At 35.1% G+C, this 15,251-nt stretch overlaps 1 protein-coding gene across 2 annotated transcripts in view; it reads left to right on the forward strand.

Annotated features, from left to right (window-relative positions):
- The window catches only part of LOC145680980 (mitochondrial glutamate carrier 1-like), a 176,129-nt gene extending 162,121 nt beyond the window's left edge, over nt 1–14,008 (forward strand). The window contains exons 9-10 of one of the 2 annotated variants that reach the window (XM_081752224.1): nt 10,598–10,737; nt 11,793–14,008. In XM_081752224.1, coding sequence (XP_081608350.1) covers nt 10,598–10,737; nt 11,793–11,845 — 193 coding nt within the window. In that variant the 3' untranslated portion in view covers nt 11,846–14,008. Of the gene's footprint in view, nt 1–9,991; nt 10,556–10,597; nt 10,738–11,792 lie in introns of those variants that run through there. The other variant, XM_081752223.1, reaches the window with a different exon arrangement.
- Nucleotides 14,009–15,251: the final 1,243 nt, after the last annotated feature.

The following is a 15,251-nucleotide window of genomic DNA, read 5'->3' on the forward strand; positions in this document are numbered from 1 at the left end:
TTATTACCACGATTTTTTTTTTTCCTTCAGGCTGTTTCTGAAGTAATAATCAGTATCAGCAATTAACTAAAAGAAAGTCTCATGTAAACTTTTATCTGAGACAAAATCTGTAACATCAGGGTCTTCAGCGTTACGAAAACCTCGGTGTATGAAAAACGTCTTCTTGGGAGAATATCAGTTGTTTAAAAAATTAGTTTCGATAGCAGTTTCATTTGTTTTAAGCATAATGTGAATTTAAGTACAAATGCTAACAATGCAGAAAGCCTCTTTGTGTCGCTAGGGAACCACAGAAATGAATTAAGTTTAGGTGAATAAGTAGCAAGTGGGGAATCCGTTCTTGCTTGAGGACGTCCGTCTGATTGGTGACTAACGCTAACTATGACTGGTACATTGGCTTCTCAAAAGGTACCTTAAAAATGTATTTTTATTCACGACCACTGTGGTCCAAAATGACCATAGTCGTTTGAACTTCTCAGTTAAATGCAAATATTGAATGTGTTATTGTTTCCCAGCTTCCCTGTTTTCCGTGGGAAAATAAACATGTAGAATAAAATATAGTTACATATCATATTCAGTAGAATCTAATCTTGGTTGTGTGAGCGACGATTCTTCCAGTTGATAATTTGAGATGGTATATGCTGCAATATTGTAAATTAATTAGAGGGTAACAACTCCTGGGAGCGATCAAATATAGGAACAAACAAGTGTGATGATTGTGTTTTCCAGAGACTGAGAAGATAGTATTGTCAAAAGGTTGATCTTAGACTGTTTAACTTGATATACTTGTTTCCTAAGTTGTTGTGTGTGTGTGTGTGTGTGTGTAGACATACCGGTTGGGACAGGTATTTGAGAACAAAAGTCAGGTCCGTAGGCGGTAAGGAACAGTCACTGGAGAGAGAGAGAATGAGAGAGCATATGCTGTACAGGCGATCACATACACAATAGACGACATCAACCAACGAAACCTCCGTTAGACACAATAACATCCTATGCACGCTGTCGTAACACCCTGCAGGCAGCAATAAGATGGATCTTGGGAATCCTTGCCATTGTTCACGACAGCTGCCACGAGATGTGCAATGATGATGTGTGGATGCATATTTGAGTCCCTCTGAACAACAACCCACAACCATTGGGTTAACGTGTGAGGAGCTAGGGGGCCGGATATTGGGAGTGAGTGATATGGTCATGAAAATTGTCGGCTGTATGGTATAGATCGGAGTCCTGTGTATAAACATACGATCTCCTGGACGCTACAGCAGTAACCTAGGACTTCACAACTGTGTTCAATACCTCGGTGAAAGCAACGGCGTTTAGTCAGGCAACCATGACAAAAGACATGTTGAGACATCACGTCGCCTTCCCTCTTCACGACCCCTAGAACCATCACTGAAGGTAGAAACTTTGCTATGCATGTCGGAACATCCTTGGCTTTTACACAGCCACCGACCATTTTTGCGGTTCACCTTCTGGCCCTAGACAAAGTCGTTATTATCAGAGAAAAACTAGTGTATTCCTGGCTCCTCCGGATGTTTCAACTTGTTCAGGAAGTGTTTGGCTCTGATTCGTCGATTCGCTTTGGTTCTCTCGGACAAGAACTGTTCTCTCCGAATCACGTACGACTTGTAACGAAGATTCCGATGAACCACGCTTCGAATGGTGGCTTCGTCAACCTGCAGCCCTCTAGCGTGTGCCCGCATAGACTTCCCAGAATCCTTGTCGATGGCAGCTTGGACAGAACGGACGAATTCCGGCGTGCTGATAATGTCCGAGCGCCGACAATGTCGTTTTCTGTGGGAATCTGGCCACATCACCCCTGGCAGCACCCAATTCTTTCCGAACTGTGAAGACGAATGACTGGGCCACATTCAGGAATGCAGCAATCTCTGAATCAGAATGGCCTTCAGACAAGGAGACGATGACATGTCTGTTCAGTTCCTTTTAGCTTAAGTTCTTCCATGCTTATCTACAAAGGATTCGTACTATGGCATACCGAGTCACCTATAATGCATGTTCTCAAATACTTGCCACACTCGGTATATGCAAGATAATGGTTGATATAATGACATATTACTAGAACTAAGCCACAATCCGTGTTGTATCACACTAAGGAGGGCATGCTGTCTCAGTAGTAGAGCAGTTACCTCTGGTGTGTGAGGTCCCTGGTTCCATCCCCGACCAAGTATGTGGTGAACAACATCGTGTCCGTGGGTTTTCTCGGTGTACTCTCGTTTGCTCCCACTGTCTCATTCCACCAATTATTTCATCATCATTCACTTGCTTTAATCATTGTCTCCGTTAGCCTGAAGGGCATAGGCGTGGGACGTTAAACTGAAAGATTTCATTTGTATCTCACTAAATTCTTCTGACGATTCCTTTTATTGTATTTCTATATAATTCACTTGTTGGATTTAGTCATAACTACTTTTACATTCAAATAATATATAGCAAATGCTTCCCACTTACATTGCTTAAGAGGTAACGCACCAATTCTTATCTAACAAAAGTAAATCAAATCCTCCACACTATTTACATCAACTCAGTTCTCTACTATTACACAGAATATACCATAACTTCTAACCTTAAATACTTCTTATATAACTACTACACCGAGCAAAAGTATTCTAATCTTACATGCCGGCCATATTTTCACTTAGTTCTTGTATCGAAATCAGAGATGGCTAATTAATAATGCACTGCGGACCAGGACACAATATTAAAGCATACTTGGGGTCATTTTCCTTGCATTTCCTTCCTGAGGTGATAGTTCGCTAAGCGTACGTAACTCATATATTTTCTGATCTATATTTTCTTCTCCGTGTCCTGTTTTCTTGTTTAATGTGTCTAGGACAATTAGAGCCTGAAGTACGAACACCTTGAAGTAATTCATTACATTTTTGTAAATAAACAAATAAATAAAAAGAAAAACTGCCTGGTATTGACGGCCTTATCTTGCATTCACAGTTAAGTCATGTTTCGATTCAAGTAAATTATAATGGCCAGTTACATCTTCCAGTTACTTTCTCTCTTTCTCTCTCTCTCTCTCTCTTCTATCTATCTATCTATCTATATATATATATATATAGTAAGGATCCCCACATCACGACAAAAGCACATGTCAACACAACACGTGCTATTGATTGTAAACAGCCTAGCAACAAGAAACCGAGGAATGCCGAAAGAAGACGGACCTTACGGAAGGACCCAAAGAGGACAGATAAAAGCCGGACCACCGAGGGACCCAGCATCAGTCGTCCAACTGATCAAATAACCCACACCGCCCTGAGGTCGCACTGGACTAGAGGTCCTTACTACAGCCAAGCCTCGCGAAGCTGCCTTGAGCTGAGGAGGCTATCCTTCAAGACTCACCAGAACCGGCAGGTGCCTTGGAGACTGCCTTGAAAGAAGGGGCACTGTGCAAAATTTCCTCTCATCTATCCAATACCAAGATAAACACTATTTTACTCTTTGTAATCAAAGACATTGTATTTAACAAATTTCATAATAAATTGGTGAAGGGGATAAATCTCGGTCCATTATTGACTCTATCAAAATCATTACATGGTGATGGGCACCGGAGTTTTGTACGGGACGCTCTTTTTATTAACTTTTTAACAGGCACAAGGTCAGTATCAAAATTTATCTAAGTTTTGCTATCAAAATTCAACAAATTTTATATAAACTCCCTCCCTCCCTTTTTGTCTCTTACCTTCCTTAAGTGCGATTTATGCCGGAAACGAGATCAGGTAAACAAACATACAGATCAGGAGAGAATAACACAAATATGACAGAGGGTGCATCTATCCTTTAACATGCCATATTTAACGAAGTATGCGGGATACGTGCACGAGGACCCGGACAGGTTTTTCATGCTATTCGACTATATGGCAACCATGCAATCATGGTCACCAATTAAGAAGAAAGACATTTTACCGATATATCTACAAGACACAGAACTAGATCTCGTGTTGCAGCTTAAAAACCAAAATCAATTTGATACCATGTCCTATGACGATTTAAAATCTAAATTAGTAGCATTATGTAGGCCAAAGGTCCCATCGTATAAAGTCGTCCCATCGCAGTTAATACCGGAAGCGACAGAAGGACAAAAGATCCATCATTTATCCTTGGGATTACAAAGGGATTTTCTTAATAAGATAGCATTAGAAAGGTTTGCAACGGTAGAAGCTCTACAGACTAAATTAAACACTTTGGAAGCCGCCAATGACCTTTTGAGGAAAAGAGAGCATGCAGAGCTATCACGAAAACTGCACATGCTATATGGCCAGAATCATATACCTAACCCACAGAATACATCCTATGCCTTACCAACAGAACCGAAGGCAATGTATCCGGTACAACAGCTATATCACCATACCTATCCTGTACAAACTCAACCTGTTACACAACCGATAAACAGCTATATACCTACATATCAACAAATTAATCCTTCTATGGCGATCTCTCAACCCAACCCTCAAGGATTTCAAAGCTCAAGTCAAGAACCTAAGACCGTTGCCACCAAGAGCAAAATCCTCCACAAAGTGACCTCTCTACCTTGGCCAATAAAATTGCAGAATTGTCGCTGATGATAGCCCAAACGAATTACAGAAGTCAACCGAAAAACCCTGCACAGACAAAATCAAACCAGACAGAGAAACACCAAAAGTTTTTAAAAAGTCAAAAGTTGGAAATAATCACGCCAAAAACCATCTTAGTAGGGTGTGAGTCGAAATATCTCCACCTAGTGAGCGAGCAGTTTAAAATTATAGCTACATCCGTCTTCAAAATAAATTATTTTGTCATGTAGGTTGTGCAGTATTAAATCTTATCCTACAAAGCAATTGGATCCCTAATAAGGTATACATAAATTTCAAAAATAAAAGTACGTTAAATGCAGGTTTAACTATCTCTAAATGTAAACTTCGCTATTTAAACTACCTTTCAACAAAATAAAATTTCATTTACATTTTTACACGGTGCAGCTAGTTGTGGCTTATGCCGTTAATATAGTCGTCTGTAATAGTAGTCACTTGTGTTCAATTATGCCAGATACTTTATACTATCATAGTCTAATCAAATTAATAATAGACTAATATATAAAATACAGTTTGTAAAAAAATAACTGCATCACTTGCTAAATGTATAGCAGGACATCTAAAGAATAACAGTAGTTACTTTTAGTAGTGGCATGCATTCATAGATTTTCATAAAAACAAATCTCGTGTGGTTCTCTTACACAGTCTTTTGTTTTGTTGTTACTTGTTTCCCATTTTTGTCACCAGGTTGGTCTGTTGTTATCTAGTGTCGAAAAGCTGCATATGCAGCTAGGGTGAAGATTGATAAAGTAATGCACATTGTTCTTATCGCGTGATTGTTTGCCTGATTGGTGTTGCAGTGTTTGCTTTTATAGTATTCTGAAGTTTATAAATATATAAGCAGTGTATTTAATACGAATAGGGTATTATTGATTTGACGAATCATGAGCTTGAAAGACACTTCACATCGCAAGCAAGGACAAATATAGGCCCTACACAAGGAAGGAGTAAGTCAAAGAGAAATTGGTAGAAAAGTTAACGTTCATCAGTCTACAGTGTCAAAAATCATTAAGAAACAGCTAGAATTTGGACACTGTTCGCTTAGAAACAGGTGTGGAAGGAAGGAGAAAACATTTGCGAGGGTTGATCGAAAATTGAAACCACTAGTGTTGCAGAAAAGAAGCATGATTTCACGTCAACTGGCTGCACAAATGGAAATGGAGTTAGGTATTAGAGTGAGCCATTCAACAGTAGTGTCTAGACTAAAGTTTTTTTGATTTAACAAGAAAAAGCAGCGAAGAAAACCGCAACTGACAAACATAAGGATGCAAGGAACATTTTTGTGCAAAGGTACGGGGAATGGACAGAGGAAGACTGGGATTGTGTGATTTTTTCGGACGAAAAGAAGTTTAATATTGTTGGAAAGGATGCTGGAGTGAAGCTTTGGATGAGTAAGGGGGAGGAATTAAATGATAATTGTATATCTGAGACACAGAAGTTCTCGGGAAGTGTTATGTTGTGGGGTTGCTTAACATCGAGAGGAATTGGAAAAAATGAAATTTGTAATGGTTAAGTTAATAGCGGAAAGTACATACAAATTCTTGATCATAAATTAATTCCAACAGCTAGGACTTATTTTACAGGGGCAAATCTGAACAAATTCTACTTTCAGGATGACAATGTCTCATGCCATCGATCTCGTTCAGTCAATAATTAGTTTAAGGAGATGGATATAGAGAGAATCAGGTGGCCTCCTAATTCACCAGATTTAAATCCTATCGAAAATCTGTAGCATATTATGAACAAGAAACTGCGGAAAAGGTGTTTTGAAAACAAGAACCAGCTAATGGCAGCAATTGTACATACTTGGTACCATGATTTAGACATGTTAACATGGCGTAATCTTGTTCACAGTATGCTCAGAAGAATTCAGGCTGTCAGGAAAGCTAAAGAAGGCCATACAAAATACTAAATTAAGGACAGTATTAAAAATGATGATATTGTGTTATTCAGTCGCTTGGAAATCAAGAAAAACACATTTTTCCTTGCTAAATGTTACCTTATAAGATATTTTTTTCAATTAGTTTCTTGCACAATATTTTTGTAATATAGTTGTGTGTGTTCTAGGGGTACTTCATTTTACATTAATTTTGTGAATAATTTAAGACAACTGTGTTTGAACTAATTTAGCAGTTATAATAAACATCCAGTAACATCTTGGTTAAATTTAAAATATGTTATGCTGTATCATACAATTTATATGACCCAAATAAGAAAATTTATTGCCATAAATCTAAGTGATGCAGTTATTTTTTTACAAACTGTAGGTATTTAGCAAATTGCTGTAATTACATTAATGAATCAGTAATCTCCATTCGCTACTGTTATTTTGATCAATATAAATACCTGATTTGTATATATAATAAAAATTCAATTTTACCTAATCCTGTAAATTTAAATTCCCATTTTTTAAAACAATTTCACCGGTAAGGTCAACAGATTTCGTATCCTCGTGTTGCCTCCCAATAACTATTGTCCCTCAAAGGACGGTGCATATTCTTCATAAGATGCAGTATGAAACTCTTCCGGCATTTCAGTCCCTTCTTGGTAAGAAATAACTTTTCTTGACGACTGGCGGTTGAGAACTTCTCATCATCGCAGACTCTGGACTTCTTTCGCCATAGAATCTACTTGTTGACTGAGCGATCCCAAAAGCGTGTGGCTGCGGACGGAGACTTCTTTGACTTACCACGTATTGTATCCTCCGCCCCAGTGATTAAAGTGACAACAGATGAGGTGACGGTATGGAAAAAATATGACCACTTAGAGTAGTAATTTTGACAGAACCCTAAAGCGCAGCTCTACTTCTGACATTTTTGCACCATTTTTGACGTGAAAAATCTATAGAAAGAGAGGCAGAGAGAGTGAGTGAGAACTAATATAGTAAATGTTTTACTCCCCACTATCATCAGCCTAACAGAAACAAATATAAAATGATTTTGCGTCCCTAAGATTTTTCTTGAGCATATCGTCGATCTAAATATGGAAGAACACGGATAGTACGTTTATTTAAACACTTTACAGTAACATAATGATCCAACGCGGCCTTAAAGTGCATTAAAACAACAACAAACATATATGCCCATATGCTTTTTCCTCTCGTTTTCAAGGCTTTGTAGGCGCTCTCGTCTCGTCTCTAGTATCTAGTATTTAATGATTCTTCCGAATCTTATTTCCAGTTTCAAGAGCTTTTTCTGGTCTTGTCTCGTGGTCAACACTAATTTTCTTATAATTGTAAACACAGAAATCGAGACAATGTGAAATAAGAATAATTTTGATTTTTTTTTTTTTTTTTAATCCTGCAGTGCCAGGGGCGGATAGGGGTTAAACATTTTAGGCGCGCAGAATGGTAGTAAGAATTTTTATTCTGCCATTGAATAGGGTGATAGGGAACTGTTATTTCTTTCGAAGTAGCAGCAGCGAAATCTTTGATAGTACAAACACATTTGTCGACTCAATGCTAACGTCGTACTTATTTCTATATGTAATTTTTTTTTCTACACGCAAATTACAATTTAAATCAGTTATGTTTACCAGTATGCAATACCAGCCGATTTTTTAACTTTCGGATGCATAACCAGCTCACTTTAAGCACCGCCCCCCTTTTCTTCTTCTTCCCTTTTCTTTCTTTTCTTTTGAAAGTGATACATAGCATTCAGTATTTCAATCACACCAACGCAATAAGGAATGATGATGTTTCCTTGTGATCTGTAATTCTTCAGCCTTTTAGTAGCTGTTTCGATGTCTAAAGTGGACAGTCCACCAACTAACAGTTCTGCAATTTATACTGGATTGCTCTTTACCTTGCGTTCCGTATATATAGTATTTTTAGAAGTTCATGGAAATACTCATCCATCTGTTTAAATCATTCCTAGGATTGCTAGAAAGTTTCCACAGGTAATCTGGATAGAATCTTTTTCCTGTGTCTGTTCTCTACTTCATACAACTCCTATATGTTATGGATTTTCTTGTTTTTATCTATTTCTAATACTCTGTTTTTCATAGGGGGCACGATGGTTCAGTGGTAATTACCTCTGGTGCATGCTGTCCCTGGTTTAGTCTCCGTCCAAGTAAGTTTATGATGGACAGCATCGTGTCCGTGGGTTTTCTCGAAGTAGTCCCGTTTGCCCCACATTCTCATTCCATCAATTCTTCCATCATCATTCACTTCCCATAATCATCATCATCTTTAGCCTAAATGACATAATTGTGGGACGTTAAACTGAAATATTTCTTTATTTCATTTTCTTTTTTTCACGTAACGGTATTTGCGCCGAAAATTGCCGGTAGCTTCAAGTTTACAATCTTTATATGCTGCAGTATTTTAAACTGCATTATTTTCTGAGGCCATTGCAATCTAGCTTGCTTCCTCTGTTCGTTACATCTTTACATCTTCACCAAACCACGATTTCTTTCTCCTCTTTGTAATATATGCTCTACTTTCTCAAGTGTCTTTTTTTTTAACGTTTTGTTTACATTGTCTTTGACCTCATTATCTCCACTGAAATGTGGAGAACTTCGAATCCGTTACAAATTCTGACGTGAGGGTATCTGTTCACGTTTTACAATTTCCGCACTTCTAGTTACCGATAATTTTTATTATATCATGTCGATCATGAAGTTATGGTCTGAAATGGTCTGGCATTTTCTATGTACAGATATCTATGATGCTTATGTGGCCCTGTTCGTCATTCAATCAAGACGTTTGATTTTTCGTGGTACCGTTTAGAGAAGTTCAACTCCAAGCTACCTTTGTGTTGGAAATATATCAATATGATGATTGAATTCTCAGATGTTACGAAATTTACCTGCCTTATTTCATTGTTTTCATGTAGGCTTTCCTTTCCGATCGTTGTTCGAAGTATCTTGTTCTTTTCATATCTTCGATTTTAAATGTTCCTACTTGTAAAAAGTCAGAAAGTTACTGATTTTTCTGGAGCCAGTTATCTTAAACCTTACCGAGAAACATATTTTAATAAAGATTCATATCGCCTTCTGACTGTGTTTTTCGTAATGTTTATATACATATATAACGAAATCTATCTCGCTTGGGTAGTCAGTACCTACAGAAAACTGTAATTTAAGTAGACAATTTAAGACCAATAATGTTTATATCTAAATTGTTAGTTCCAATGATATGCACCGAATTAAGCAGGTAGTCAAGCTCTAGAGGTGGGAAACTTAGCAGGTTGTATTGAACTAAGTAAGTTGATTGAAATGTATAGAAGAATTTTATATAAAGTGTGTATTTTGATTGCAACCTAAGGTTCACTTACTATAGCGTTTTATCATTATCTTTATGTATTTCTTTGTTGTATGTCTCATTTTGTACTGTACTGAGAGTACCGTTTTATTATATACTTATTAATTACTTATTTTTATATTTTTTGCAGCATTGGCCTCTTCCTTTTGCTGTTGATATTCGATCCATATTCTGCCCTCCTGAATCCTGGATACCCAACCATTTTCACCTTTTTCTTATACATAACCTATGAACTTACGTTATGTGTAGGCAGGATTTTTTTTTTTTTTAAATATATATACAAATCCAAATTGTGTTTTATTAACACTTACCGTGCCGTATCACTTTCCATATGTGGATTTAATCTATGATACGTTTTATTACTGCTCTGACGTTTTGCAAGAAGCCGTTATTTTTAATAGTATTTCCTACGTATATCACTCTTGAATATAGTTTCTTTTTGTTTTGCTCTTGCACACATTAATGAGTAGATGCTAATCGCACGAAAGATGTATTAAAACATAGTATCATGCTGTATAAAAGCAAAGTTAAATAAGACACAGAAATATGCTAAAATGTACTTCGTAATGCCTAATTTATGAGCAAAACACTTCATCAATTTAACTAAAACTGAAGTACGCATTCTTGCAAAATCGCATGTCTTGCTGAACGAGGTAAGAAATTTTGTTCCGGCACGAAAAGTGTCACAGTTTCCTGTCATACAATGTTCTCAATGTTTTTTTGTTCTTTTTTTTAGGAAAATTTTCAGGAACGAAGGAGTGACTGCATTTTTTAAGGGAGCAGCTGCTAGGATGATAGTAATAGCTCCACTATTTGGAATAGCACAAACTGTTTATTATCTAGGTGTAGCTGAATATTTATTAGGCATTCAACGAGGTTAGATATTAAACTGTACTCTTGTTACAGTAGCAGTTGTTGTAGCGCCTGCTAAAAGCGACAATAATATGAGTTGGTCATTACTACTAGGTACACTGTTTGGTCATTAGTTAGAATGTACTGGCTAATTTTGTGGTAGGAGATTGCTACCATGGCGTGTCTATCATGCATGTATGTCCAAGTTGTTATGCTACTTGTACTGTACACATCTTTGTGTACTGGTCATACAAAGTGGTAAACGTTATTTGTTGGTATAACTGTTGATGAAGTCCAGTATTGAATCATGTACGTGTGGTTTCTAGGATTTATTTCTAGTCTGTTATTGTTGTTAAGTAAACAAGTTATATCGATATTCTGATAGATTTTGTTGTTACAAAGTATGGGACAATAGTTATTGGGTAGGGGTTGGGAGGGAGAAATAACACATAAATGCAATATGGGTTCCAAGAAATGTAAGCTATGATGGAGGTACTGATATTTCTTTTACACTACGTAATCTGAATGAAACAGAAAGTAAGTACGTATCAGGAGCTCGTAAGATCTGAGTACAAGAAACATGGTTGTGGGTTATAATAATAAGACTATTTCTAGACAATACAGTTCTTTGCCTTGTACAATTTGATCAACTTCCAATATTTTATTATTTAAAAAAAATGAAAGTGACACAAATTATTTTTACGACAATAGTTAAACTTCTATCTGTGATTTGTGAAACATGTCATACTTCAATGTAATTTTTGCTAGTTTTTCTTAGTTTAGTTTACAATCATGTTGTGCTTGTATAATGTTGATCCATGACGTGTATAATGAAAACATAGTCTAGGTTTATGCGTGTTAAGGTATATAGTCCAAAACGATAATATCAGTGTCATATCATGATGTGTGTTTAAGTGATGTGAATAGTAGGGCATTAATTGTAGATACCATGACAGATGTGTGATATCTTGATCAAGTTTTAGGTATGAGTGTTTTAGATTGTTCTCTACCTGTAGTAATTGTTTGTCAAGAAAAATCAGAGTATCAGAATCTTTTTCTATTTTTTCCTTTATTTCCAGGTCTTCTTTTTGACATATTTGCGTATGAAACTGCCAGTTTTAAACGAAGGTGAAAAGTACTAATGTATAAAACAATCGATTCGAATTTAAACCCGTAACTATGTAGCAATAATGTGATTCAAATTTTGTCAGTAATTTAATACGCCACAGATGTTTGAATCTTGAAATATGCAGGCAATATTACAACTAGAGCTACAAAGAAAAAGCCACAAGAAAGCGTAAACAAATATTTTCAAAGTTATGTGAGAGGAAAACTGTTATTTTAACTACCTATAGGCAAAACCAGCAATAATATTAATACAATATTGATAGCACAACAATTACAGAACTTGATGATACATATTTTTAGAACTGGAGATGATGATGATGAATTGGTTAATTTTTTGTGGACGTCTTGTAAAATGTATCAGATAAATGCATGACAGACGCATTTAAATCCTGGAAACATTTGAGAGTTATATGCTACAATATTTTATTATAAATAGAATTTTGTTAAATAATGTAAGATATATGTATTTACATAACATTATGCCTAAATTTGCTGGATTAATTTAGCACAAATAGTACATATTGCGTTGTAGTGTTTAGCTGTTTCGTATATATTTATTGTTAAAATACATTGAACAAATACTGTTCTGTACAATATTACTTTCTATTGTTGCAACCATATTAATTTAATTTACCTGAAATGTGAATACATCGTATGCTTGATGTAGAAAATTGCTTAGTTTTTTTAATACTTATGTGCAGTGCCTGTTTTCCGAGTGTTTTAATTGTGAATCTCTGTTCTTTTATTGTTTTATAATATATATATATATGGTATGTAATTTCTATGGTGATTAGTATAATATGCTAAGCACACACGAAATAAATGTTTTATTCCAGCTTTGTTCTTGGCATTAACAACAGAATGGAGTAGGAAATGAATTGCAGCATAGGTAGGTTCATTTTTTTAAATTCCTCGTCGCGAAAAAAATAACAGTTTGTGACTGATCGTACAGAAGAATGTCAATTATATAGATTCTATATAAATATATATTGTATTATAGATAATATTTGTAAAATTTAGTAACATTTGTAGTTCTTGTTAAAGAAATGCATATACATTTCTTGAAAAATGACAGAATATTGGACCAAATGAACTTAAGTAGGAAAATAAAACGAGTGATTCTTTTATAATAGCATCACTTCCAATCCAGATTAGCTTTACGGTTTTTCAGAATGCAAAGCAAAAGCGAACAAGGAAGAAGAAATATCTATATTTAGGCAATGTAATGTAATGTTGACAAGGAGTAGTATATTTTTTTTATTTTTTTTAAAGCTACAATCAAAATTCAATATTCTGTTTGATTTTCTTCATCACTCAACTCACTACTTGCTAGGAAAAAAGCTTTCAGTTTCCTAAATAATCTCCTTTGTTGAAAATCGTGAAAGTAGTTGAAAAAGACTAGGGGATGGATCAGTTAAAGAAATAAATTGAGATACCAGAATATTAAATCTGATTTTAAATTAGTTATGAAAATTTCGTTACAAATTTCAATGCTAATTATTTGAGTTCAGTTATTCCGCTTGTCTGATATGTATGTTTGACCGATATTAAATTATTTTACTTGTTCATTAAAAAATTGTGTCCATTAAAAACTGTCATGTAATTTCTTAACTTAGGAAATATTGCATTATAATCCAGAAGAATAAATTTGGTCAGATTTCTGAAACGTTCTAGACATATATATGCGTTTATATTTATAACACTGTCGTTCATGAATGCATGCATATGTCAATGGCAGACTATTCTCATCACCTAGAAAACAAATTATTTGTTGATTATTTCAGAGTCCATAAATCAGATTTTGTCATAGAATCAAAAGCCACTGCCAGCCAATCTGGAGATGTTTATGCTTCTTGATAGGCCTATATTTCTTGCACTTATATATGAATTTTCTGTTTAGTTACGTCAGGTGATTTTTTTGTGTGTATATATATACATAGTATATGCATTGTTATATATGTATTTAATGTATATTTTTGTATGTTGCCGATATATTTATTAAATGTGAGAAAATGAATTTTGTTAATTTTATGTTAAGTTTTGTCTGGGGTTGACGTTCATTCCATGCGTAAATCAGGTATTTCTATTTGAAAATGAAAAATGGTGTGCTGTTTAATGCATTATGTAAGAATTTTATCTGGCAATAAAGTACATTGCAAAGCAAAAACAACACTTGTTTCAAACATGCTGTATCAATTTTTGTTCCCATTCTAGCAGCAATCCACTGTACAGCGTAGATTGCTATGTGGAATGTTAAAATAGTTTTCTAGCTTTAGGAAAGAGTAGCTTTTGGAATGACATAAAGATGTAGAAAAACAAGAACAATTTATTACTTAACTATAACCGAAATAATTCAACAACAAACTTTTACAAATTTAAATACGTTTCCCAAATTATAAATAAGTGTCTTTGATTCAAACAGTTAATGTCATAGTCTTACATTACTGTTGAAATCTACATTTCGGCTATTTCCAACAATTCCTAAATTATTTTTCTATAATTCCGTGAGTTGTAATTTTGAATGTTACCAGTCCAGAGAGATTATTTATATTCACCAAAAGTATCAAAAGACATAATTTCACTATTAAAGGCTCAAGGTCCACAAATTTTCCACTACGTTTAGATAAATGGAACCGAACTATTTCATACAAGGAAAATAAATATTTAAGAAAATGAAGCTAAACGCTTAGAGCATTTGTAATCCTTGAATCTTTAAATACAGACCCATATTTTCACAACACTGCACTTTAATTTCTCACTTACCACATTTCTTCATCCATTATATACACTTAATGTTATAGGGGCAATTTAACATTTGTCCTTTTTGTTTACTTAACAGCTAAATATAAGTTGAACATGGTTTGCACGGCACACACAATTTATCCGTCAAGTGGAAGCACTATACAGTGCATATCCATTTAGAGGGCTTCGATACTAAGAAACAATATTGTCATCTCACGATAACAGCTGATTGATAACTTTTTCCCCCTGAATTTAGAATGTTATACAATATTTGATCCTCGTACCGTTACGGCCATGTAATATTGCAGTGCTATGGGATTTCTTAGTCTGCCTACAAAGATGTCAAGATGAAATATCAACTAATATCATGGGTCTTGAAGAATCAATTCCGTATTATCCCGATTACAGTAAAACGACCTTAAGTTTTTGAAGTAATTCTAATATTAAAAATACCCAACATACTTAATATGCTCTGAACAAACATTGATGTATCTACTAGTAAACCATTCAACGTGTAATATTCATGAAAACCGCATGGATAATTACTGTATTTGTATGCGGAACTCAAAACTATTTGAATACATTTTTGGTAGTCAATACTGCATGGAAATGGGGATTCAGATCCGATTCTGCTAGAAAATGGAATCGAATTGAATAATTTTCTTATG

Source organism: Thermobia domestica, chromosome 3 (assembly GCF_964235325.1).
Source record: "Thermobia domestica chromosome 3, izTheDome1.hap1.1, whole genome shotgun sequence".
NCBI lineage: Eukaryota > Metazoa > Arthropoda > Insecta > Zygentoma > Lepismatidae > Thermobia > Thermobia domestica.